The following is a 26296-nucleotide window of genomic DNA, read 5'->3' on the forward strand; positions in this document are numbered from 1 at the left end:
ATCTCCAGCTCAGCAGAGGCACACTGTGCAAAGGCTGCCCTCCTCAGTGGAAAGCAGGCCCCCTGTTTCTAACCCCAAACCCTGATCCAGTCCCCACCCTGGAGACCCAGGCCAGCCAAGCTTTGCCTCACTGCCCAGTTCAGGTCCCAAAGGTCGACAAGAAGGTTCTTCTCCATCATGCTCCATGATGGGGGCTGGCAGAGGGCAGCAGAGGCAGGGGATACAGTGGGGAGGGAGGAATGGCCAGCTCGCCCAAAACTCTGAAGGCTGCTTCCTCTGCTGTGGCAAGGCTGAGAAGTGGTCCTAGGGGGTCTTCCACTGATGGGCACAGGAGAAAGGCTTAGTAGGGCCAGTAGAGGCTTGGGTGTGAGAATCTGAGTGCGAGAGGCAGGGGCCATGCAGACCAGAGGACCAGCCACCACTCTTCACACAAGAAGTCATAACCAACCCAGCCTGTTCCTCCAGGACTGGAGCCCATCGGTTCTAAGCAGCAGCACAGCACAGGATTTGAAGCCAGTGGCGCCCTCTCCTGGCCAAAGGGCTCTGACACTGTGGGGAAATGCTGTATCTGGCCTCAGCCCAGGTAAGAGGAGTGGGGAGTGGGGAGAGGTTGGAGAAGGCAAGCTGGGACTCTGGTTGCTCTCCAGGCTGCAGGCCTCCGCTCACCTGTGAGCTCTTCCCGGCCTGGCCCTGAACAGCAGGGGCACTGCAGCCTATCCCCGCAGTCCCGGAGACTTGGACCTCCTTTGGGCCTCCCACCACCCCCCTCCACTAACAGCCCAGCAGGGAGCCAGGGCTACAAGCAGGTCCACCTCTAGGGCAGCAGAGCTGACCATTTGGCTGCCTCTTGCTGGCACTTTGGATGCGGGGCGAGGACAGGAAGTTCTTGGACAAGCAGGAGTTTGTCTGCTGCGATCCAAGGAAGAAGTTTGAGTGGTGGTGGGCTAGATCAGCAGTGTGGTCCCACAGGCAGTGGCCCTGCCTCCTTGGTTCCTTTCCCATAGTGGACCCCACAGTCACCCCCCAACCCTGTCCCTTACCCCTTCCTCCAGCTCACCACTGGCCCATTGCTCTGTCTGTCTTTATTGATTTGGGGAAAAGTGGAAGGGGAGCTGGAGGGCCACAACACAAGCAGGACCACCCACAGTCAGCAAAGCGCAGAACAGCGTGCAGGAAGGACTTTCCCTGGAGCGTCTCCAGGTTTCACAGGGGTTGTGGCGGTGACAGGGGAGGGGAGCCCTGTGGACATGCTCCACCAGCCCCTAGGTGAGGGCAGAGCCTGGGGGTGCCCCACTCTCACCCCAGTGCCATGTGCCACACTGACATGTCTCAAACTCTCCAGCAGAGGCCAGCCCCGGGGTACAGGGGATGGGGAAGAGGAGTGAACGAGTCCGTGGGAAGAGAATCTGGGGGTCAGTACACTCAGCTTCAGCATCTGCCAGGGGTGGAGGGAGAGAGAGAAGTTCACAAGGAAGGGGAATGGTCCGGAGGCATCCCTGGCCTATCCCATGCCCGTGCTCCCAGTCAAGGCTCTCAGCAGCAGTGCCCACTTGGTCTTCACACTGGGCGCTCTCAGATCTTCACGGTCTTGTAGTTGTCAGCCCCTGCCGGCCCCTCTCTCGTCCACTCCTCCCAGAACCCTAGATCCTGCCTTCCAAACTGTGCTCTCCGCCTTCAGCCCTCTGCTCTCTGAGGTCCACTCCACTTAACTCTTGGCCACATGGGGCTCAACACCCTCTAAGTTCACCAAGGAACCACCACCCAGGGAGTACAGGGCCCACTCCCACACACCTGGGCATCACCAGTTGGGGGACTGGCCAGCCCGGAGGCCTGGGTGGCTGTGGTGGGCCATCTTCTGCTCTGAGGCCTCCTCACCCTCTGGGCTGTGCCCCAGCTTTCGGATGTGGCGCAGGAAAGAGGTGGCATTGAATGCTCGCTGCAGGGAGAGGGGGGATATCAGGCCATGCCCTTGCCCTGGCCCCAAGACTTCAAGGACCACAGAGGTCACTGGCAGCCCAAGCCATCCCCCTGAGGCTGAGAGATGGGACAGACAGGGAAGGCAGGTGGTCTCCAGCCAAAAAAATGTCCACGGGCCCCATCCAATACTGACCTTCCAGTGGGTTCGGGCAAAATTCTTCTGGATCTGTTCACTGACTGAGCCCAGGATATCCTTGTCAAAGGCAGCATCCCCAGAGATCCTAGGGGGAGGCCAAGGGTCAGTGGGGCAGCAGAAGGTCTCTGAGGGTGTGGTCCTTCACTCTGATGCTGAGACAGCTTGGCAGGGGTTCCACTCACCAAAGATGCTGTAAGGCCTGCTGGCAGGTGAACCTCTTCTGGGGGTCTCGCTCCAGAAGGTGCCGGATGAAGTCTTTGGCTGGAGCAGGGAGGCCAGGTCAGCCCAACCCATCGCACTCCACATATCACTCCCCCCTCCCTTCCCTGAGCTTGGGGTCAGCCTCAAGTTCACCTGATTCTGAGATGTCATCCCAAAAGGGAGAGTCAAACTCGTAGCTGGCCCTCAGGATCTGGCTGAAGAGTTCGGGGTCGCTCTCGTCGTAGAAGGGGGGGTACCCACACAGCCTGGCACCCACAGATGAATCACCCAGCTGTCCAACCCTCCCCAACCCAGCAGGGAGCAGGCAGGCAGAAGAAGAGCCTTTCGCAGTGGTCACTCACAGAATGTAGGAGATGACACCCAGGGCCCACACATCTACGGCCTTTCCATAGGGTTTCTGCTCCAAGAGCTCCGGGGCTGGGGGCCAGAGACAGACAGACAGACACACACCACGCACGTGCACACCAGCCTTCAGTACTTCCTGGCTCAGCCTAGACAACCCCAGGAACAGCCCACCACCTACCCTGCCCCTGGCGTCATAGCTCCCGCAGGGTCCCCCAGCCCTCTAGCCCCCAAGGAACCTCAGGGCACCCCCTCACTTACCCACATATCCTGGGGTCCCACAGGCAGTGCCCAGCATGTTGCCAGCCTGGATTTTGGAGAGGCCGAAGTCAGAGACCATGATCTTAGAGTCTTCGAATGGTGTGGCATAGAGGAGGTTTTCAGGCTGTGGCACACAGGTGACCAGAGGAAGTGCCAAGTCAGCCCTGGCATGGCCCCTGGGGGCTGGGACAAGGGGCTGAGACTCCTCAAATCTCCCAGACCCTTGGTGCACAGGGAGGCTGGGTCCGGCCTGGGGAGGTGGGTAAGAGGACAGGCACCTTGAGGTCACGGTGCACGATGCCCAAGCTGTGCAGGTAGGAGACAGCGCCAAGAACCTGGCCCACCAAGTGGCTGGCATCCTTCTCTGTGTAGGAGCCACGCTCCATGATGCGGTCGAACAGCTCACCCCCTGTCACCCTGTGAGGAGAGGGGGCTCAGTTGACCCAGGCCCCTTGGCCTCCACTCACCACCCAGCTCCCAGCCTGTCCCTGGCCTCCTCACAGCTCCATGGCCAAGTAGAGGTGGGAGGGGCTCTCGTGGACGTCCTCCAGAGCCACGATGTTGGGGTGGCTGACCCTGGAACAGCAAGAAAAAGCCCTTGTAGGCCATGCAGCCCCTTCTAGGCCTCAGGGCCTAAGAGCACTTTCTTCCACTTCTGCCCCCTTCCCTACTGCAGGCCACCCCTGCCCAGTCCAGCAAGGCAGAACCCCATTCCAGGCCTTCCAAGGGACACAGACGAAGCAGGGCACTCCAATACAGGACACACTGCCCACAAGCCTTAAGCAATAGCAGCCTGGCCAGGCGTCAGGCACGTACCTGCGGAGCACCGCAATCTCATTCTCCACCAGGGCCTCCTTGCCTTGAAGGGCCTTCTTGGAGATGCACTTGAGAGCAACAAGGTGTGAGGAGCCCCGCTCCTGGGCCAACACCACCTCAGAGAAGGCACCCCTGCCGTAGAGACAGCGGAGGCAGGAAGGGAGGGGAAAAGTTGAAGAGGAGGAAGAGAGGAGAGGGAGGGGAGAGAGAGCAGAGGTGGGGAGAGGGAAGGGTCCCCCTAGCTGAAGCAGAAGAGGAGGCCCTCTCCATCCCGTGCCACCCATCCCCCCACACACTTACACATTCACTGACACACATCACATTCACTGACACACACTCACGAGCCCAGCTTCTCCCGGATCTCATAGACACTGCTAATGTCCTCCGTCTGTTTCTTGAGCAGCAGCATGTCTGGGGGGCAAAGGAGAGATGGAGGGAAGTGCTCTGGGTGAGGGGCAGCCCCATCCCCCACCCCAGTCTCAGCAGTGCTTCAGCCTCCCTCCGAGGCAACCCCCCACTCAGGAACACATGTCTCATAAGGTCCCAGAACCCTCCCCTAGCCCAGGTACCTCTCGCCCCTCCCCCACCGCCCAGGTCAGCACTCTCAGGTGGGACGCCTCCCTGGTAGGCCACCAAATACACTCCTTCCATCCCCTCCCCAGATACACCTCCGCGATCCGGAAACCCCCACCCTGATGGCGACCAACGGTCAGCGCCCAGACACCTGCTCTCTGCTGCCACACAACCTGCAGCGCAATCAGCGGTCTTCCAGAAGGCTCCATGCACCCCCACTCTGGCCCCTCCGAGCCCACCCCCACCCACAGCGCCCAAAGGGCCCTCCCTTTCCCCCAGGCCTAGACTTGCCACTCATTGCCCAGCGCCCACAGGCACAGGCCACCAATCCGCCTGAGATGCACCTGGCGAGCCCAGTGCACAGCCGCCTGCCACTGCCGCGGCCACCCACGCGGCCGCCCAGGCACACTGGGCCCTCAGAACCGCGGGCGGGAGAAACTCCGCAGCTTGTGCCTCCAGCGTCCAGAGCTGCGTGGGCAGCGCGCGTGCTGGCCAGGGGCGCTCCGGGCATGACAGGTGTGCGCACGGACACAGGGGGACTACGGTGGCCACAGACAGGGACCCTGAACGCCCCTGCCAGGGTGGGTGAGCCTCTAGGAGTGCTCAGTACGGACCTGAATTGGAAGCTGCAGTGTCAACTCACGCAGTGACAGCCGCGCAGAACCCACAGCCGGCGCCCTGTCGGCCCCGCCCCCTCCGCGTGCGTTCCTGCCGAATGCTGGGGGCCGAGCTGGTGGTGGCTGAGTGTGGCCACTACGCTGCAGGGCGCCTTGTAAGGCAATCTGCCGGCAGAAGCTGCCACCTCCCTCCTTGGTTATTCATTCAGGTTCCCACTGGCTTCAGCCCCCTGGCGGCCAGGTTGGACCGGCCCCAGGGCCTTTGCACCACTGGTGTCCTCCATCCCCAAGTCTCTTTGCCTGCATGTTAACATGGCTGTGAGCCTTCTTCGGGTCTCTGCTGCATCCAGGTAGTTTGATCTGAAACAGTCTCCTTCCCTAGCCCAGCCCAGCCCTGCCACTGCCACATCTGCCCCCCTGGCCTGAGCCCCAACAGCAGTGAGTTGGATGACAGCCAAGGCCTCCTCACTGGACTTTCTCTGCCCTCTGAACCCAGCCTTAATCTCTCTTCCCTACTCAGAAGCCTGAACATCCCCTTTATTGAGATCATGTCATCCCTGGGCTATAACCAGCCCCCCCCCATGGCTTTTCATGTTACTCCAAGTCAAAGCGTGAGTCTTCACAGTGGCTGAAAGACTCTGTATGGTTGGCCCCCCTTTCCCATCACTACTCTGGCCTCTCTCTACCTACTGCCCCCTTGCTGAAGCACCTCCAGCCAACTCCAGCCACAATGGCTTCCTAACTGGCCTTCAAACACACCATGCATGGGGTATGTACCATACATGGCTCTCAAACATACAAACATGCACCTGCTCCAGGGCCTTTGCACTTTCTGCCTCTCTGCCTGGAATGCTGTTCACTCAGATATATGCTTGATTTGCTCCCTCACTCCATCAGGTTTCCATTCCAATGTTACCTCTTCAAACACACCTCCCCTGCTCCCTCCCCTGGCCCTATCTTCAGAACATCCATCACTGCAAAATCACTTTCTGTGTCTTCCTCACCAGAATGTGCACTCCTCAAAAGTGTCTCTGCTGATCTGGGGTAGTACTCAGAAAATAAGCCCTGGATGACCAAATTCAACCCTCCAACAATTAGTAGATTCCTTTTACTCAGTCCCATCAATTTGGGTGCCCCCTCCCAGGGGTCCAGGCCTCACCGGGGATGGAGGGGTGGGTTTCCTGGCTGTTGACAAGAGCATGTGCACACAGGACAGATCTGCAGGGGCTCCATGGAGTCACAGGGTCCCCTAGTGACCTGCTAAATCTGTCTTCACAGGGGTCTACAGGCCCCTGGCATGACACAAAGTCTTTAAGAGGGTCCACAGAGCAGGCAGAGATTTTTAAAAATCGTCTTTCCAGATCTCACCCCCTACATGTACTCTGTCCAAAAATCAGTAAGTTTGAGAAGCCCCCCCCCCAGCCCTCCCCCCTCCCTTTCCCAATTGCCCCTCCTAGTTCGCTCAAGTGGGCTCCGGAGCCCCCAGCCCTCAGCAGCATGGGCCTCACTCCCAACTACTCATCTCTGTACACAGGGTTTCCTTGAGCTTACACCTAAAACAGAAGAGAGGAATGGGACTGACGGTGAGTCCATGTCATGCTGGCAGTAAGTCTTATTTGACACAGATTGGAGCCAATCTTCCTTGTTTATTTGGTGATTATGCCAGAAGAAACATGATCAGAGCCCCGTGGTCACAGGTTATAACAAGAAATATAACTTATACACATTTGTGTTTTGGAGAAGTACGGTGGAGGAATAGCAAAAAACTGCCAACATGGAGAAAGATGGCACATGGAGACCTCTTTGAGAGGCAGCAAATGAAAAGTGGAGGCAGGAATGAAAGGGCCCACTTCCAATGGGAGCCTGAGAAAGAAGAGCCAGTGTGCAGAATTTGAGATGGACACAGGTATCAGTTCACCAGGTGATTTTGATGTCATTGGCCTTGTGTAAAAAGTGATATCATGCCCTTACTGGTGTGGCTCAGTTGGCTGGGCATCGTCCCGCAAAGCGAAAGGTCGATGGTTCTATTCCCGGTTGGGGCACGTGCCTGGGTTGTGGATTCGGTCAGTCAGGCACGTGAAAGGCAACTGATTGACGTTTCTCTCTCAGATCAATGTTTCTCACCCTGTCTTTGTCCCTCCCTTCCCCATTCTCTAAAAATAAATAAATAAAATATTTTCTGTTTAAAAGTTATATCACAATTTTTATCTCAACTCAGTCTTTACAACACACCAGGAATTATACCCTTCACAGTTATTTAAAAAGCTGTTGAAATATTGTCAATGTGAACTTCAAAATGCATGTGTGTTGGGTGGTGGTAGATAAAGAAGTTTTGAAAATCCTTTCAGGGACCTCTTACTGAAAAATTAACTCGAAGCACCTCATAGACCTAAATGTAAAATGTCAAGCCTCTAAAAGAAAACACAGGAGAAATTCTGTCTTACCTTGGCTTGAGGATGAATTTTTAAATACAATGTGAAAAGCATGGTTCTTAAAGGAAAACAACGATCAATTGGACTGTATCTAAAGTTTCTATGCCTGCTCTGGAAACAGCACTGGTGCGAGAAAGAGAAGACAAGCCACAGGCTGGGGGAAAATCTTTGCAAAACACATATCTAATAAAGGACTGGTGCTCTTAAAAGCCAACTAGAAGAGAATGAGCAACTCCATTAAAAATGGGCAGCCTGGCTGGCATGACTCAACTGGTTGAAGCGTTGTCCCTTAACCAAAGGGTCAAGGTTTGATTACAGGTCAGCGTGCATGCCCAAGTTGGGGGTTTAATTCCCGTTGGTGTGCATGAAGGAGGCAGTTGATTGATGTTTCTCTCCCATCGATGTTTGTCTCTCTCCTTTCCTCACTCTCTTATGTAAGAATAAAATAACCTTTAAAAAGTGGGCAAAAGATGTGAACAGACGTGTCACCAAAGAAAAAATACAAGGGCAAATAAGCATATGAAAAGATGCTCCATGTCATTTGTCATTAGGGAATAGCAAATTAAAACAAGATACCACTACAGCCCTAGCTGGTGTGGCTCAGTGGACTGAGTGCTGGCCTATGAATCGAAAGGTCACTGGTTTGATTCTCATACAGGGCACATGCCTGGGTTGCAGGCCAGGTCCCTAGTTGGCAGTGGGTGAAAGGCAACTGATTGATATACCTCTTGCACATTGATGTTTCTCTCCCTCTTTCTCCCTCCCTCCCTCCCTTCTCTCTAAAATAAATAAATAAAAATCACACACACAAAAAAACAAGATACCACTACATATCTATGAGAATGTCCAAAATCCCAACACTGATAACATCAAATGCTAGCAAGGATGTGGAGAACAAGAACCCTTATTTCTTTTGTTTTATTTTATTTTTAATCGTCACCTGACGATATGTTCATTGATTTGAGAGAGAAAGAGAGGGATGTGAGAAACATTGATCAGTTGCCTCCCATACATGCCACGATCCAGGGCCAAAGCCACAACCATTCTAGTGTATGGGATGATGCTCCAACCAAGCAACCAGGCCAGGGTGGAACCTTCACTTATTGCTGGTGGGAATGCAAAATAATGGGAATACAGTCACTTTAGAAGACAGTTTGGTGCTTTCTTACAAAACTAAACATATATGATTTAACTATTGTGCTCCTTGGTATTTACCCAAAGGATTTGAAAACTTACATCCACACAAAAACCTGTACCTGGACATTTACCACAGCTTTATTCATAATCAGCAAAAAGTGGCAGCAACTGAGATGTCTGTCCTTCTGTAGGTCAATGGATAAATACACTGTGGAACATCCAGACAATAATGTATTATTCAATTATAAAGAGAAAAGAGCTTTGAAGCCATGAAAAGACATTAATTAATATTAAATATATATTGCTAAATGAAAGAAGCCAGTCTGAAAAAGGTTACATACTGTATGAGGTCTGTCCAGAAGGTATCCAGCCAGGTACTATGAAAAAGAGAGGCATTTATTGAAGAAGATACAAAATACAAGAAACATTATACACAGAAAAATGATGCTTAGTCCCCTTCAAAGTAGGCACCTTGGGACCTCACACAGTTCTCCCAATCGCCATCACCTGCCCCATTGTTTTTCTGAATCTCATCGATGGTCTAAAATCTATTCCCTTTCAAAGATAATTTCAGTTTTAGAAAAGCCAGAAGTCACGGGGTGCCAAATCAGGGCTATAGGGGGACTGAGTCACCCGGGTGATTTGATGTTTTGCCAAAAAAACTGTGCATGAGATGTGATGTATGAGCAGGCACATTGTCCTAATGAATCTGCAAATCACCAGTTGCCCATAGCTGCAGCCTTCTAAATCATCCAAATAGTTTCCATGGAGGAATGTTCAAGCTTCATGCAAAACCTGATGCAGATTCACTGCCTGACTTGCTCAATCATTTTGAATGCAACACCACACAGTACACATGCTCACTCAATGGCGTCTACTGCTCCCACTGAAGAGTGAAGTCATCACTGTTCACACATGCGCATTCCTGTCCACTCTCCTTGGCTGCCAGGTTACATCAATGTTGTGCAGTAACAGATTGATGGTTGCCAGGGTTTTGAGGAGGGAAATAGTGTTTGACTAAGGGAAGCCCAAGGGTGATTAGGGCAATGAAACTACTCTGTATGATGTTGTAATGGTGGATACGTGACTCTCTGTATATGTCAAAACCCAGAGAACTGTACAGCAGAAAGAGTGAATATGCAAAATTAAAAATAACACTTCAGGAAGTTGGAGGATCCTAACAAGAACTGTGGACTATGATCTAAGAGTCTAGTGTACTACAAATGTACAAAAGTGAAGATGGCAGCACAGGTAAACAGTTTGTATTCTTGCACAACCACATCAAAATTACAACTAAACTATTGAACAACCATCACTCAGAACCATCAAAAATCAAGCTGAATGGATATTTGACAACTACAGAATTAAAGAAACCACATCTATCCAGACTGGTAGGAAGGGCAGACACATGGAATGGACTAGTCTTACATCCACGAGGGGCAGATAAAAATTCATGATGGATAAAAATTTAGGAGGATTATCTTGAGAGCAAGGCATCCCAGACCCATACCAGGCCCCTCAACCCAGGGTTCCAGTGCCAGAAAGATAAGTCCCCATAACTTCTAGCTGCAAAAATCAGCAGGGACTAAGTGAGAAGAAAATTCTGGAGTCCCAAGCAGTTCCTGTTAAAGATCCCACACATGGACTTACTCAGACTCACTCCCTCTGAGCTCTGGCATCGGGGTAGTAGAGCTTTAAAGACAAGCAAACTGAAAGGTAGCAGTGGTATACAGGGAGGAACTGAAGTGTCTGGCATCGAGGCAAGAGCTGGGGGACAGTTTTCTCCCAGGCAGAAAGGTGGGCAGAGGCCATTGTCCCTTTTCTGAACCCTCCCCTAATAGAGCCACAGAGCAGGCAAGTGGGTGCCATATCTGACTCAATCAACCTAGCTAAATAACACTGCTCGGCCCAGAAATCCCCTGAGGATCTTCCCTCCCAACTGACAGGCCCACCCAAGCTGTTAACAGTGGCTTTTCTATATGAATGACTGGTCTTGGCTCATGCTTCACAACTTCCTAAATCCTCTCAGACAAACAACAACTAGCCTCAGTGAGTCCCCATTCCCCGTACCTCTTACTAAGTGGCCCCAGGCCTGGCATTATCAGCAGCCAGCCTAGATTCACAGCTTGGCTTCATCTGGGAATCTCCAAGCCCAAGACAAGTAACAGCCATCTCAGACTGCTTTATAACTCAGGCAGGGTGGCTCCAGGTGAAACACAGGTGGGGGCTGACCTTGGCCTGCACCACCTGGGAAACCCCAGGGCCAGGGCACCCAGTGGACAGCTACAGACCACGTCAGAGCACCATTACCCTGCCCCTGCACAGCTGATCTTCCATGGAGGGCAGAGTTTGGTGGTCAGTGGTCACAAACAATCCTTGCAGCTGACTGGCCTGGGTAAGTCCCTCCCACTGACCTGCCAACAGCAATCAAGGCTCCACTACAAGAGAAGGGTGTACTCAGCCCACACAATGGGTGCACCTCGAGTACCCAGCCTGGGTGACAGAAGAGGCTGTGTGCTACAGGACACCTACCGCATCAGGCCATGCGACCAAGATAGGGAGTCAGAGCAGCTCTACTTAATACATAGAAAAAAACACAGGGAGGCTGCCAAAATGAGGAGACAAAGAAACATGGCCCAAATGAAAGAACAGATCAAAACTACAGAAAAAGAGCTAAATGAAATGAAGATAAGCAATCTATCAGATGCAGAGTTCAAAACACTGGTTATAAGGATGCTCAAGGAACTTAGTGAGGACCTCAACAGCATAAAGAAGATCCAGTCAGAAACGAAGGGTACACTAACTGAAAGAAAGAACAATTTACAGGGAAACAACAGTAGAGTGGATGAAGCTGATAATCAAATCAATGATTTGGAACATATGGAAGGAAAAAACAAGCAATCAGAACAAGAAGAAAAAAGAAGCCAAAAAGTGAGGACAGTGTAAGCAACCTCTGGGACAACATCAAGAGTTCCAACATTTGCATCATAGGAGTCCCAGAAGGAGAAGAGAAAGAGCAAGAAACTGGAAATCTATTTGAAAAAACAATGAAGGAAAACTTCCCTAACTTGGTGAAGGAAATAGACATGCAAGTCCAGGAAACACAGAGAATCCCAAACAAGATGGATGCAAAGAGGCCCACTCCAAGACTCATCATAATTAAAATGCCAAAGGTTAAGATAAAGAGAGAGTCTTAAAAGCAGGAAGAGAAAAGAAGTTAGTTACCTACAGGGGAGTTCCCATAAGACTGTCAGCTGATTTCTCCAAAGAAGCCTTACAGGCAAGAAGGGATTGGCATAAAGAGCAGGGTCTTACAGCCAAGATTGCTCTACCCAGTAAGAAATAATTTAGAAATGAAGGGCAGATAAAGTGCTTCCCAGACAAGAAGAAACTAAAGGAGCTCATCATCACCAAACCATTATATTTTTAAAATTTTATTTATTTATTTTTAGAGAGAGGGGAATGGAAGGAGAAAGACAGGGAGAGAAACATCAATGTGGAAGAGATACATTGATCAGTTGCCCCTCACATGCTCCCAACTGGGAACCTGGCCCACAACCCAGACATGTGCCCTGACTGGGAATTGAACTGGCGACCTTTCAGCTCACAGGCCAGTACTCATTCCACTGAGCCACCCCAGCCAGGGCCCAAACCATTATCATATGAAATGTTAAAGGGACTTATTTAATAAAAAGGAGATCAAAACTATGAATAATAAAATGGCAATAAACATATCTATCAACAACTGAATCTAAAAAAGCAAACTAAGCAAACAAGCAGAACAGAGACAGAATCATGGATATTGAGAGCGTTTTGATGATGGCCAGATGGGGGGTGGCAGTGAGGGAATAGGTAAAGAGGTGAGGGGATTAAGAAATACAAACAGTAGTTACAGAATAGCCATGGGAACAAAGCACAGTAAGGAAATGGAGTAGCCAAAAAACCCATACACAAGACCCATGGACATGAACAATGGTGAGGGGACTGCCTTAGGGAATGGGGGTTGCTGGGTGGAGGGGGGCAAAGGAGGAAAAATCAGCACAACTGTAATAGTATAATCAATAAAATGTGATTAAAAAGAAAAAATAATAAAACTATTCAGAAATTAAAAATGTGTTTAAAACAAAAACAAATTTACAAATCTTTTTAGGGGTCTATGTGGATAAGCACAGCTGGTGAACAAGGAGTGCTGTGCAGGGGTGGGGGACAGGTCATCCCCTCTTACACCCCAGCCTCGGTAGGTGGCCTAGCGCCATCTTCGTCTCCCCAGCTATTGAAAACACAAACTCCTTCAAGGTGGACTCCAGCCTTCCCTCTGTTCCCAGCACATTCTACTTGCACCGCTTCTTGTACTCGCAGCCTGAGCAGAGGAGTGCCTCCCTCACCCCACCAGCCCGCCCTCTAGCTGTCCTGGGGCAATGGGTTAACTCCTACTCCACCTCCACCCCACTGGCCTCTGAAAGGTTGGCCACCATGGCTGCTGCCTGGAGAACACTTTGCTTCTCACTCAAGAGTGAGAAGCTTCTCACTCAGTACACACCCCACACTTAAGAACAGTGGGTTACGCTCTCCCTTTGGAGTTGGGCAAGTACCTACAAGTATCTCACCTGCTCCTGCACGTGCTCCAGAACCAGCCTCACAGACAGAGCCATGAATATAAAGACCTGGCAAGACAGGCAGAGGCTTAGTGCAGGCTGGCAGGGACAGCCTCCCAGCCCTTAGCTAGGGTCCTGGGGCGTCTACCCCACTCCTCCTCAGCAACTGGTGCTGGGGTGGGGGGTTGGCAAGATACACCTTCCCAAAGCCCTGAGAACACCTGAGGACCCAAGGGCTGAAAATCCCTCTGCCTTTGTTTTGCTCTGATGCCCAGCACCCCACGGGAACTACCCCAGGAACACTGTAGCTTGGCCGTTCCCACGGGCTGTGCGGGTCAGCACACCAGAAGCCAGTTTATGGCCCCCAGCTCCCACTTTGGGAAACTCTGGCCTAATCATCTGACCTGAGAGGATGGGTTCTTGAACTTCGAGTACCACACAAGCCCAGCTGCCCTGGCTGGGCACCAGTGGAGGCTTGGGTCAGAGGATCCCCCTCACCTTCCTCTCTCGCCTTCTGGAACAGGTGGCAGCTGAGCTGAGTCTTACAGGATCAGAGGGAGGTCAACAAAGAAGAGACACCCCAGGCAGTGGGCTCTTGCAAGGGCCGAGGGCAAAGGGCAGGGAAGGCAGCTTAGGGGGTGGCTGCTCTTCAGTGCTGGGGAGCCCGAGGGTCAGCTGGTGCCCCATCTTGTAGCCGTGAAGAAGAATTGAACTTGATTTCCAATGTGAAGAAAAGTCCTAGAAAGAGTAGATGAGGAGGGACTGGTCAGACCTGTGCTGCTAGGAAAACTATGCAGTACATGGGCCTCGAGGAGGCCCCTGCAAGGTCCAAGAAAGCCAGGGGCATGGTGTCATTGCCTGCTTGAGGAAGACTGAGGGAGCAGCAGGGAGGGAAGGTCTGGCAGTCTGTGCACCCCACCCTCAGATGAGGAGACTCCTGCTCCAGAATCTGGAGATACCCTTTGAAGGCAGCAGCCCCTGAAGCAGTGGGAGCCTCGTCCACAGGAGTCCCAGAGCTCACACAAGACATTGTCAGCAGCCACTGCCACCAAGCCACTTCCCTCCTGGCCTCTGACCCCACAGAGTGGCAGCTCCCTCCCATTCCTGCCACTAGCCTTGCAGCCTGCCTCCGCTCCCAAGTAGAATGGAGGAGGCCCCCCATTTTTGGCTTCCTTGGCCCTTCTCAGGTTCCCTCCACCTTGCTCTTCTTTTACCTAGAGAACTCCTGGAAGCTGTGGCCACTTCCCCAAAGGGCCATCAGCTGGCCCATGTCCTTCTCCAGGCACTGCTCTCTCTCCCCACCACGCTTTTTGGACAAGCGTGATCTTCAATTTTTGAGTCACCTGCACCCAGACACATCCTCACTTCCCCCTGCTTCTCCCTGTGCTGTCTGGCCTCTGCCCTGGCGTTTCCATCGAAGCAGCCCTCCCTCAGGGGGCCAGTTTCTCCAGGTTATCTATGGATAATGTACTTCTTTACCAACCTCTTTGTCTCCAGACGAGCTTCGGTCCTAGGCTGAAGAAGATTCATGTTAGGGTCTTCTGATCAAGCAGTGTGACCCTGCCAACTCAAGGGTATCCAAGCCCCCCTCAATCCAACCCCTCCTCCAGCCAGCCTGGGTGGGGATGTTGCCCCTCCCTCACCTAGCAGGCTTAATCTGGCTCCAGCCAGAACTGCTTTTCTTCTTAAAGCCAGAGGTTGGCTGAGGGTTTAGCTTAACAGGATGAACCATCTGGGGACTGCAGTTTGGCAATCAGGGAACCTGGGACTTGGGGAGGGGGCACACTTCACATACCCGGCCATAACAATGATCCCTTCCTTCCACACCCCATGGCTGCTCTTGGCCCTGGAAAATTCCAAACAGGCTGCTCCGCTGCCAGTGCAGAGGCAGCTGAACAACCTTGCTCTTGCTGAGGAGGCCTGGAGGTCCCTGGGGAAAGGAGTGCCAAGAATGGGGAGCTGGGACCTCCCAGCTGAGGCCTTTGAGTAAGGGTCTGTGTACCCACTAGGCCCCAGGGGGTGGCCTTAGTGGATTCCTGCCTGAGGCTCCAGCAGCTCTGACAGGGTTGGGGAGCAGCAGGGGTCCCTACCACCCCCTACCTTGGTGACAAAATGTAGCCTAGTACTTCAACCAGGCACGCTCCATTCTGCCCCCTTAAAATACTCACAGAGACCTGTCACCCCAAACAATGGGACCCTGACCTCCAGCTTCTAGGGCTGCTCCCCTGGGGAAGGGGTGAATTCCAGGAGAAGGCAGCATGGTGCCTGTGGCAAAACCCTGCAGCACACCTAGAGGTAGACATGCCCACCCCCCAGCCTTTCCCTTGTTGCCAGCTGAGCCCAGCGCTTCAGGAGACCAGGCACCGTGCACCCCTTCTAGTGCTCAACACTGCCCCAGCCCCAGATGGGAGTCAGACAGGGGCCACAGATGGGACAGGCTGGAAGGAGGGGGAGAAAAAAAAAGGGCTAAGGATGGCTGGAAGGCTGCCAGAGAGGCGGCTCTCCTACAGCCGGGAAGGGCAGGTTAGGATAGGCAATCTGGGCAGGGGTAGGCCCAGGTGAACCTGGGGTCAGGGGCGATTTAGCCTCTGGGGAGGAGGTGCTGATGAGTTCCCTAGGTAGCAGCCATCCTGCTTCCCGCTGGAGCGGCGTCTCCTCCTCGGGAGGAGGGCGAGAGGAGGTGGGCGGAGTGACGGGGAGAACCGGAGGGAGGGACGCAGGAGGGGGAAGGAGAGGAGCTCGGGCGTGGGGGTGGGGCGACAGTGACGTCACCCCGGAGTCGGTTCTTAAGCGGCAGCCGGTCAAGCGGAGGAGAAGAGGGACGGTCTTAGCGCGGTGGCAAGTCGGTGAGCCCGCCGCGGCCCGGAGAGCGGCTGGAGCCGCCGCCGCCGGGAAAAGGGGGTGAGCGCGCCCGGGCCGCCACTGCCGCCTGAGCCGGAGGCGCCTGAGCCGGAGCCGCAGGAGAGCTAGGCAGTCGTGCGGGCCCGGGCCGGGGCGGGGGGCGCGGGGCGCGGGCCGCAAGCCCATGCTCCGGCCGGCGCTTACAGACAGTGGGCTCCCGATGCCGCCCGCGTCCCGCTAGGCTGAGCGTCGGGCCGGCGAGCCGCCGCCGCCGCCCGTATCGCGGGTAGGAGCCTCCGGAGCCGCAGCCGCCGCCGCCCGGCCGGGCCCCGCCGCCGCCGCCCGCGCGCCCCCGGGCCCCCGACACACATGAGATTCTTCAGGCTCACTTTCAAGTGCTTCGTGGACTGCTTCTGACCGCGCCGCCTGTCCGCCCCGCACCCCGCCCGCCGCCCGCCCGCCCGCCGCCCCGACTCCGGCCCGGCCGCCCCCGGCCGGCCCGCGCCTTCGGGGTCCCCAAACAGCCGGCGCCCCTCGCCGCCCGTCCCCCGGCCCGGCTGCGCCGCCCTCTGGGACTATGGCGAAGAAGAGCGCCGAGAACGGCATCTACAGCGTGTCTGGAGACGACAAGAAGGGTCCGCTGATTGAGCCCGTGCCCGACGGGGCCCCGGCCAAGGGCGATGGCCCCGCGGGCCTGGGGGTGCCTGGCGGCCGCCTAGCCGTACCTCCGCGTGAGACCTGGACGCGCCAGATGGACTTCATCATGTCGTGCGTGGGCTTCGCCGTGGGCTTGGGCAACGTGTGGCGCTTCCCCTACCTGTGCTACAAGAACGGCGGAGGTGAGCGCCCCCGCTCCTTCGCACCATGGACCCTCCCCCCGCCCGCTGCCCGCCCCATCGGGGTGCACGGGCGAAGTCCAGGGAGTGGGGAGGGCCTCCAGGACAGTCAGGGGCCAGAGGCTGCCCCTCGCCGGCCGTTGCCACTCGGTGGCCCAGCCTGGCAGCGTCCACCCAAGGCCAGTCATGTGCCTGGCAGTGTGTGGGGGGAGGGGGCGAGCGAGTCTCCGGCCCTAGCCGCGGGGCTGCCCCCTCATACTCCCTGCGCTCGGGGATTGGCCACTGAGGTGGGAAGGCGAGGCCTGCCCCCTGGGCGGGGGCTCCCAGAGGTGAGGAGCCCTGGCTGCCTCAGCTGGTCAGGCACACAAGTGGCACATTGTGTGGGCCCCCCACGTGTGCACACACGAACACACACACACACACAATGGGCCACTCTGTCCCTCCCACTCCCTTCCCCTCTTTCCTTCCCCTCTCTTCTCTTCCCCTCTCCCCCCTGCCCTCCCCTCCTCACCCTCCCCTCTAGCCTGGGCCTGGAACACTGGGTGCCTGAGCCAGGCTTGGGAAGCCTGCGGCCTGGGCTGCCTGGCGCCGCTGCTGGACACACTGCACGCACATCCCATGCCCGCTTGCCGGCCCCGGCCCAGCTTAGCAACAGTGATGGACGGGCATGTCCTGCGTGCAACTGCAAAGCAGCGCCGGGGTTGGTGGGAAGCCATGGTGACTGGGTGATAGGTGGGAAACTGAGGCCCAGAGTGAAGGCCTTTGCCCAAGGTCACACACAACAAGGATGCTGGGACCAAGAGCGACGCAAGCCGCAGTGAAGCCCATCTTCTCAGTAGTGGAGAGGGCTGGGCCAGGGGCAAGAGTAGCAGGCCTGTGAAGGAGGGGGGAGTGCACAGGAGCTACTGGGGCCCAGCTCCCCCGACTCCTGGCCTGTGGTCTCTGACCCTGCCCTGCATACTGCCTCCAGAGCTGGGTGGCCTCCACCAGGATGTCTCTCTGTCCTTGCTCACTGACATTTTAAGACACCCACACACACACCCGCTGTCAGAAGACTGCCACCCACCCACCCTCTTCCCTGGACCTTCCCACTCATAGGCCAGTGTGTGGGTACAGAGAAGGCAGGTCTCCCTGCCTCCACCCAAGCTGGGCAGGCCCTCAGGCCTAAGCGCCAGCCATGGCACACGCATGCACATGCACGCACACACCCTCGCTGCCTTTCCTTCCTGTACTGCCTGGCAGGCAGGGACTGTGACACGAGAGATGGCTTGTATGTGCAAGCATGTGTGTCTTCCATGCCCGTTAGGTCACCCTAGGTGACTGGAGGCAGAAGCCTATGGACATAGGGCACCTCCTCCCTAGCTCAGGGAGCTGGACCACAGCACCCCCAATACTCCAACCCCCCACTGACGCCGTTCAGCTGGGGCCTCTGAGTCAGTGACCACCTCCTGCACTGATTCACCCAGTGGGAACTTATGATGGGGTTGGGGTGGAGTCCAGAGCTGGGGCTACACCCTGGCCTCCCAGGGCCTCTTGAAAGCTGTGCTGGCTACAAGCCTGCACAGCCTGGTTGTGGAATTTGGGTTAAGTCCCTGGCATGTGTGTCCTCCCTCAGGTGTGTTCCTTATTCCCTACATCCTGATCGCCCTGATCGGAGGAATCCCCATTTTCTTCTTGGAGATCTCACTGGGCCAGTTCATGAAGGCCGGCAGCATCAATGTCTGGAACATCTGCCCCCTGTTCAAAGGTGAGCAGCCCCAGGCCAGCCCCTCCCTGCCCTCTCCCTCAGGGACCCTTTCCCTTTACCACTGCTGGGGCAAGACTGGCACCTACCTGAGAAATTTCATCATGTCCAAACACCAGGCCTGGGGTCCACCAATGGCCCCCAAGTTATAAGGGGGAAGCTGGAGACCATGCAGACCACCCAGTGACCTTGGGCAGGCTGGGGCTAGCATGGGGGATCCAGCCTCTCCACCAGGGTGATCAGGTCCAGTAAGGCTGGAAACAGACTCTGCTAAGCCCACTTGGCTCAGCAGAGTGAAGGGTGGCTGCATACAAAAGACAGTGGTGAGAGAAGCTGTCTGTGGCCAGCTCTCCCAAGGCCAGAGAGCCAGACCAAGGAGCTTGGGTAGGAGCCACTGAAAGTTCAGGGTCCGAATGGAAGAACTAATAATGGCAAAGTTCACCTTAGAGACTCTTCTGTGTGGACAGTGTTCCCCATCATCTCTCACAGCCCCAGGGGGTGGGTTTTACTTCTACTGTCCTGGAGGAGGCTGGGGCATAGAGGTAAAGTAACTGGCTAAGGTTGCGCACCAAGAGAGTGACTGTCTCCCACACTGCCCGAGGTCACCAGAAAGCCCTCCAAGCTGCTGAGTACTGGAGGCCACCGAGGGGCCAGGTGGATGGTTGGCCCTCCCTCAACTGCTGTGGTGATAGTGGGGCCCAGGAGAAGGGGCAGGTGTGTGCGGTTAGGTAATCAATCGGACTCCGTGCTCAGATGGGGCAGGGTGGGAGAGGCTCTGCCTTGGGTCTGGGGAGGATGCAGGAGGTGAGCCCATGAGCTAGGGCTGATTTTTGGCCAGGGACCGACTCGCGAGTTAACCCAGCATTGGGATACTTGTGCAAGGGATACTCCGGGGGACTCCGGCCAGAGCAGAACAGAGAAGGACCTAGTAGGATGTATGGTGAGGAGGGACAGGACAGCAGATACAGGGAGCAGAATGTTAGGGGGGCAGTGGAAAGCTGGCCAGAGAAGAGCCTGCACAGAAACTGCCCTCCTCCTAGGCCTGGGCTACGCCTCCATGGTGATCGTCTTCTACTGCAACACCTACTACATCATGGTGCTGGCCTGGGGCTTCTACTACCTGGTGAAATCCTTCACCACCACGCTGCCCTGGGCCACGTGTGGCCATACCTGGAACACTCCTGACTGTGTGGAGATCTTCCACCACGAAGACTGTGCCAATGCCAGCCTGGCCAACCTCACATGTGACCAGCTTGCTGACCGCCGGTCCCCTGTCATCGAGTTCTGGGAGTGAGTCAGGCACCTCTGAGCCAGGCCCAGCCTATCCCTTTCTGGGCTCCACCCAAGTTCGCATGGGTTGGTTGGGGCCCAGCCATGGGGCTGATTCCCAGCAAGAGTACTCCTGGGCCCTGCCTGCCCTCAGGGACCCCCAGCCCCAGTGCCTAGGGGAGCCAGGATGGATGAGCCTTGCTCCTTCAGCACCATTTGTCACTCTGGGCCCTGTCAATTCAGGTGCCTACTAGCCTTGGGGAGTGGGGTAGCCACCAGACCACTCCCTGTGGCTCCTGGGGCCCAGGAACACACACTGTGATGTGTCCAGGCCTCAGGCTTGGGGCTGCCTGGCCCAGGGGCTCAGAAGTGACCAGCTGGTCACGGGGGCTGCAGGAGTGGGAGGACCACCCCTGGGACAGCTCCCAGCTCCTTTAGCCTCTGCCGACACAGCCCTCATGGGCTCTCCCTCCCCCAGGAACAAAGTCTTGCGGCTCTCCAAGGGGCTGGAGGTACCAGGGGATCTCAACTGGGAGGTGACCCTGTGTCTGCTGGCCTGCTGGGTGCTGGTCTACTTCTGTGTCTGGAAGGGGGTCAAGTCAACAGGAAAGGTACAGCTGGGGGTGACAGCAGGGCTGGGGGGCAGCAATGCCTGGGGGAGTCTCTGATGGGAACTACTGTTGCAACAGGAGGTGGCTGGGTTAGGGCCAGGGCCTGAGCCTGTGGAGGGGGCAAATACTTCAATCTAGGCCACTTGATTCCCCACCCCATGGCTTCGTAGTCCTCTCCACCCTCCAAATCCAAGTCTAGCAAGGCTTCGGTCCTGAGCGGGAGAGGCCCAGGCAGCAGCTGCCCCTTCTCTGTGTTGGGCATCCCTGTTCCCTCCCTCCCTCACAGCTCCTCCCCATTCCTCACTCACCTTCTGAGTCTATTTGATCTGAGTGGACCTGCTCTATAGCTCTATCTTCTGCCTGCCTGTCTGACCCAGGGTCAAGGCTAGACACATGCCTTCCCCAGAAGCTCTCTGTCAGGTTTGGGAGACAGATGCATGAACAGATGCATAATAAGACAGTGTGCCGAGGGCTGTAGGGCACAGCCAGGTCCCTGGAGGGCTGGCTGATTCCCCAGCAGGGCCTGAAGAGCAGCCACTTCCCGTGCTGGCAGCCCTGCCTGGATGGAAGGCAGAGGCCCTTGCTGTCTGCCTCATTGTTGCCTCTGTCTCTGGCTAGCCCACTTCTAATCCCAGCTACCAAGGACCCCACCTCTCTGCAGAGGATGACCTGGAGTCAGGCACACAGGACGCATAGGACCTGCCTCCAGGCTGCTCTCCCACTCTCTGCCCAGAGAGGGCCCTGCCCGTCCCCTCCCTATGCAGCTGACCTGTGCTTGCCATGGGGCTACTAATGCCCCAGCCAAGCACCTGGCTTCCTTTGGATGGAGCCATGGCCCTGAGGAGGACAAGGGGGGCTGCTGGCCAGCCATATTCCTTACCTCTGAACACACTCTCCAGTGTCAGGGGACCGTGGCCTGACCTGCTCAGGCTGCTCAGGCTGGGGGCCTCTAAGGGGGAGGTGGGTGCTATAGGGCCTGTCTGAGCAGCCTGGTGCCACCCCGCCCCCAGATTGTGTATTTCACCGCTACGTTCCCCTACGTGGTCCTTGTTGTGCTGCTGGTGCGCGGAGTACTGCTGCCTGGCGCCTTGGATGGCATCGTCTACTATCTCAAGCCTGACTGGTCAAAGCTGGGGTCCCCTCAGGTGAGGTAGAGGTGGTGGGGGGTAGACCGGGGACCAGCCCAACAGAGCCCCTCACATCTACTCTTTCCTGGCCCATCTCCAGGTATGGATAGATGCTGGGACCCAGATTTTCTTCTCTTATGCCATTGGCCTAGGGGCCCTCACAGCCCTCGGCAGCTACAATCGCTTCAACAACAACTGCTACAAGTAAGCACCCCTGCCCTGCCCTCCTGCTCTGTCTGCCCATGGGCAGCAAGCGGGCAGCCTAACCAGCCCCTGTGGTCCCATGCACCCCTAGGGACGCCATCATCCTTGCGCTCATCAACAGCGGGACCAGCTTCTTTGCTGGCTTCGTGGTCTTCTCCATCCTGGGCTTCATGGCTACGGAGCAGGGCGTGCATATCTCCAAGGTAGCAGAGTCAGGTAAAGATCCCTGGGCCCCAGCCCAGTCTCCAGAACAGCAAGTGCTGTCCTAACGTACCATGTATATGAACACACGTGCAAATTGACATTCTAAGAAATAAAAAAGAATCAAAATCCACTTGTCATACTGCTCTGGGCCAGAGGCAGGCCTGGATGAGCAACTGCAAGGCACAGCTGTTCCAGCCAGCTTAGGGCTGAAGCCTCGTGGGCCAGGCCATGTGGAGCCTTGAGCCCCAGGTCATCCATTCCAAGGGGCTTCAGGGTGTGGTCTCATATTTTCCAGTGTTGCAAAGGGAAAGAAAGGCCTTTCCAAGGTCAATGGTAACCGGAACTCTGAACCAGACACCCCACTCCTGTGGGCAGAGGTCTGCTGAGGGCCTGCAGGAGCTTTCTATCCCCTGGTATGGCACACCCACACAGGGCTGGAGCTGCTCAGCAGTGCCTTCACATGAGGGGAAGGGCCCTTGGCTACAGGGTGCTCTGGTGCCGTCCACTGTTCTAGCACCAAGCAGCAGGGGTAGGGGGACAGGAAGTGGGCATAGCCTGCAGGTGTCCACATCCTGCCCCTTTCCCTCTTAGGGCCCGGCCTGGCCTTCATCGCTTACCCCCGGGCAGTCACGCTGATGCCTGTGGCCCCACTTTGGGCTGCCCTGTTCTTCTTCATGCTGCTGCTGCTGGGCCTTGACAGCCAGGTTTGCAAGGGGGGTAAGACGGTGGGGCCAAGAGGGCAAAGGGGCTGGTGGGTGGCCAAGGGGCATGGCCTGAGCACCTGGCCACAGTTTGTAGGTGTGGAAGGCTTCATCACAGGCCTGCTGGACCTCCTCCCGGCCTCCTACTACTTCCGTTTCCAAAGGGAGATCTCCGTGGCCCTCTGCTGTGCTCTCTGCTTTGTCATCGACCTCTCCATGGTGACAGATGTGAGTGGGGGCAGGGTGGGGGCTGCCTCTGGCCCCTGGCCGCCACCTGCACCTGCTCTGACCTGGCTCTGTCCCCAGGGCGGGATGTATGTCTTCCAGCTGTTTGACTACTACTCGGCCAGTGGCACAACCCTGCTCTGGCAGGCCTTCTGGGAGTGTGTGGTGGTCGCCTGGGTATATGGTAGGTCTGGGTCGAGGGGCAAGTGGGGCTATGGTGTGGAGCAAGGGTGGTGGGTCTCCAGCTCTGGCCCTCCTGCCTCATCTCACCCAGGAGCTGACCGCTTCATGGACGATGTGGCCTGCATGATTGGGTACCGGCCTTGCCCCTGGATGAAATGGTGCTGGTCCTTCTTCACTCCACTAGTCTGCATGGTAAGGGCGAGGAAGGCTGGACTGGGTGGGGTGGGGCACCTTGGGCCACTGGCCAATCACAGATTCTCTCTGTAGGGTATCTTTGTCTTCAACGCTGTGTACTCCGAGCCACTGGTCTACAACAACACCTACGTGTACCCATGGTGGGGCGAGGCCATGGGCTGGGGCCTCGCGCTCTCCTCCATGCTGTGTGTACCCCTCCACTTGCTGGGCCGCCTCCTCACGGCCAAGGGGACCATGGCTGAGGTCAGTTCCCCAACACTGTCCCTCCCTTCCATTGGGTCAAAGTCTTACCTCTAGACTATCCGTTCCACTCATCAGGATGGGCCATTGTACCAGAAGCCTCCAGGTCAGCTGTAGGAAAGGAAAGCTGGCCCTCCAGGGCCTCGGGCCGTGGCCGGGGGAGGAGAAGCCTGTTGTTAGCTTCCACTCTCGCAGTCACCCAACCTTGTCTCCCTGATCCAGGGAGTAGGGCCAGGCCAGTGTCCTGGGAGGAACAGCCCTGGGCCCTGAGTCTGGTGGTAGGTGGTGGTAGTGGAAGGAGGCAGAGGACAAGCAGGTGTCCCTCTTAGGGGCTCACCATGTCCCTTTCTCCTGCAGCGCTGGCAGCACCTGACACAGCCTGTCTGGGGCCTCCACCACTTGGAGTACAGAGCTCAGGACTTGGAGGTCAGGGGCCTGACCACCCTGACCCCAGTGGCCGAGAGCAGCAAGGTGGTGGTGGTAGAGAGCGTCATGTGACAGGCAGCCGGCTCCCAGTGCCAGCTCTCCCTCTTGTAGCCATAGCAGCCCCTGCTTTAGAGCCCCCAACCCCTCCAGGGGGCTTGCCTTTCCCTGACACTTTTGGGGTCTGCCTGGGGGGAGGGGAGGAAGCACCATGAGTGCTTATAACTAAAATAACTTTTTCCATTTTTAATAAAATGCCAAAAATACCACAACCCACCAAAAATAGATGCCTCCCCCCACCAACCAAGCTGGTGCCCACACTGCTTCCCAGGCCCTGCCGCCTGCCCTCCCCCTAGTGCCTGCTGCCTCTCTGGGCTCTGCCCAGCACACCCTTGGGCGGCCTCTCATCCCAGAGGCAGCTTGGGGAATAGAACAGGAGAGGGGGGGAAGGTGTGGGAGGGGCAGCAGAACCAAGGTGAGTATTTCAACTGGGCTAGACCCCTCTCCCTATCCCTACTCTAGAAGCTTAGAGAGCCAGCCAGCAATGGAACCTTCTGGTTCCTGCGCCAATTGCCACCAATATCAATTGTGTGAGCCTGTGTATGAGTGCATGTGTGCGTGAATACGTAGGGCATATATAGAGCTCTATCTCTTAGCAAAGGTGAATACCAGGTGTAAACTGTGCCTGTGGGCAAATGAGGCTTGTATTTTGCACATTTTATAAAAATTTGAGGAGAGAGATTTCTGCTTGTATATTTCTAAAGAGAAAACAGCCCCAAGGTCCCTCTCCTTGCCACACCCCAGTCCCTTTTAGCCCCTCCTCATTCCTCTGCCCCAGCCAAGGAGTGTGACTTTATAGATCTAATTTTCATAGGCAAAACAAGAGCTTCAAGCCGTCGAGTTTGCGAGTCTGTTGTGTGGGTATGCATGTGTAGTCCCTGGCCACAGACTGAGGTGGAAAAGTGCATGGTAGGGGCGAGCCTTGACGGATGTCCCCATTCTGTCCCTCTGCCCACAAGTCGTGGGGGGTGAGTATGTGCGGTGTTCTGTCCCAGGGATCTGGGGCTGCTTACCTGGCATGCTCAAGCTTACCCACACCCTGCCCCTGGGCTGGGCAGACTGCAGGGATCTGAGGTGGGCACCAGCCAGGGAAGGGATCCAGGCTTGGCTCCCAGCTTAAAGCTGATGCACTTTTCATGTCAAGTCTTCCATGTAGCAGCTGTACTTAACCCACATCTGTGTCACATGTAATCCCAAGACGAGACAGCCAAGTGGACCCTACCTAGAAAGACTTATCCCACACCCTGACGCCAGCTGGAGGGGAGGGGCTGGGTGAGGGCCGGGGGCCAGCGGGGACATTCTTACTGTGCTAAAAGCCACTGCAAACATAGCAATAAAAACATGTCATTTTCCAAAGCTGGCTCCTGTTCTGCTTCTGCTTGTCTGGGGGTGGAGGGTGGGACTGGAGGGAGGTGCAGGAGGCCTCCCCACCTTGAGCTGTTTCCTTGGGCAGGTATTTGTTCTGGGGGCCTCCATGCCCAACAGTGTTCCAGAAACTGGGAATAGAGCAGGAAAGGACACTGGCAGAAAGCCTTTTCCCTAAGGAGCTGACATGCTTGGGGAGAAAGAATAACAGTATGCTAAAGAGGAACACACCAAGCAGTGCAAATGGGTGTGAGGTCATGGAAGGTGGGTGGGAAGTCACGGGTGCAGATTTTCCAAAGGTTGCCCAAATGCCACACTGAACAGGTGACTTTCCAAGATGTAGACGGTGAGGGGCAGGCAAGGTGGAGAGGTGAGGCTGCAGCTGAGCCTGGGGAAGGTGGAGGTCACTGAGACCAGGGCGCTAGTAGTGCAGGGGAGAGGTCCAGAATGGAGGCCAGTTTACAAGGCAGAAACAACAGGGCTTGTGGACAGCTGGGATGCAGGGTTGAGAGGAGTCAGGGAGGCCCCAGAGGATAGCCTGAGCACAACAAAGGGTGCCATTGCCACAGAGACGAGGTTTGGAGGGGATGGCCATGTGATCTGGGTGGAGACCCCCAGGCAGCACCTGGATGAGGAGTCTGGAGTTCTGGAAGGGTCTGAATTGAAGAAAGAACTTAGGAAGTTCTCAGCACATAAAGATGGCCCCGAAAGCCCTGAGCCTGGACGAGCTCAGCAAGGGCAGCAGAGTGGGTGTAGAGGGAGAGGGGGCCTAAGTAAGCACTGAGTCCTGGGGCTCTGGGACACTCAGATGTGGCAGAGAAGATGGGGAGCAGCAGTGGAGACAGAGTGGCCAGTGGGGTTGGAAGGACCCCAAGAGTACAGAGCTGATCCTGGAACAAGCGTGAGGAACCCCCAACCTGTGGGGGTCAAGGAGGGGAGAGTGATCAGCTGTCAGGTGCC

General features: G+C 55.9%; 2 protein-coding genes across 8 annotated transcripts; one reads left to right on the plus strand and one right to left on the minus strand.

The window, feature by feature from the left end:
- Positions 1-1075: 1075 nt before the first annotated feature.
- Positions 1076-15751, minus strand: PNCK (pregnancy up-regulated nonubiquitous CaM kinase). Of its 7 annotated transcripts, none has more exons than XM_045845426.1 (18): positions 15673-15751; positions 14904-14954; positions 14592-14623; positions 13607-13846; positions 13121-13177; positions 8855-8890; positions 8633-8721; positions 4096-4165; positions 3755-3886; positions 3440-3514; positions 3217-3355; positions 2939-3062; positions 2677-2752; positions 2468-2580; positions 2296-2374; positions 2111-2198; positions 1792-1936; positions 1076-1435 (listed from the first exon to the last, which is right to left on the minus strand). In XM_045845426.1, exons 8-17 carry the CDS (start codon positions 4161-4163, stop codon positions 1799-1801), a joined length of 1032 nt encoding a protein of 343 aa, XP_045701382.1. In that variant the 5' UTR covers positions 4164-4165; positions 8633-8721; positions 8855-8890; positions 13121-13177; positions 13607-13846; positions 14592-14623; positions 14904-14954; positions 15673-15751; the 3' UTR covers positions 1076-1435; positions 1792-1798. The 7 variants fall into 7 exon arrangements, with proteins under 7 accessions (XP_045701382.1, XP_045701381.1, XP_045701384.1 ...); XM_045845425.1 differs by having other exon boundaries at positions 14904-15038; XM_045845428.1 differs by having other exon boundaries at positions 8645-8721; positions 14904-15751.
- Positions 15752-15905: 154 nt separating this feature from the next.
- On the plus strand, positions 15906-25327 carry SLC6A8 (solute carrier family 6 member 8). The gene is made up of 13 exons (XM_045845432.1): positions 15906-16788; positions 18401-18532; positions 19570-19819; positions 20277-20409; positions 21420-21554; positions 21637-21740; positions 21832-21956; positions 22536-22648; positions 22736-22873; positions 22952-23054; positions 23145-23245; positions 23321-23491; positions 23846-25327. The coding sequence occupies exons 1-13, from the start codon at positions 16527-16529 to the stop codon at positions 23984-23986; spliced, it is 1908 nt and encodes a 635-aa protein (XP_045701388.1). The 5' UTR covers positions 15906-16526; the 3' UTR covers positions 23987-25327.
- The last annotated feature ends 969 nt before the right edge of the window (positions 25328-26296 follow it).

Source organism: Phyllostomus hastatus, unplaced genomic scaffold (genome assembly GCF_019186645.2).
Source record: "Phyllostomus hastatus isolate PE091 unplaced genomic scaffold, TTU_PhHast_1.1 phas_contig_471, whole genome shotgun sequence".
Taxonomy (NCBI): Eukaryota; Metazoa; Chordata; class Mammalia; order Chiroptera; family Phyllostomidae; genus Phyllostomus; species Phyllostomus hastatus.

Coding starts and splice junctions, on each gene's coding strand:
- PNCK (XM_045845426.1), bottom strand. CDS start 4,163: ATGCTGCTGCTCAAGAAACAGACGGAGGACATTAGCAGTGTCTATGAG. Junction 3,063..3,216: donor TCGTGCACCGTGACCTCAAG/GTGCCTGTCCTC, acceptor TGTGTGCCACAG/CCTGAAAACCTCCTCTATGC. Junction 2,199..2,295: donor CAGGCCTTACAGCATCTTTG/GTGAGTGGAACC, acceptor GCCTCCCCCTAG/GATCTCTGGGGATGCTGCCT.
- SLC6A8 (XM_045845432.1), top strand. CDS start 16,527: ATGGCGAAGAAGAGCGCCGAGAACGGCATCTACAGCGTGTCTGGAGAC. Junction 21,555..21,636: donor CAAAGCTGGGGTCCCCTCAG/GTGAGGTAGAGG, acceptor GCCCATCTCCAG/GTATGGATAGATGCTGGGAC. Junction 21,741..21,831: donor TTCAACAACAACTGCTACAA/GTAAGCACCCCT, acceptor ATGCACCCCTAG/GGACGCCATCATCCTTGCGC.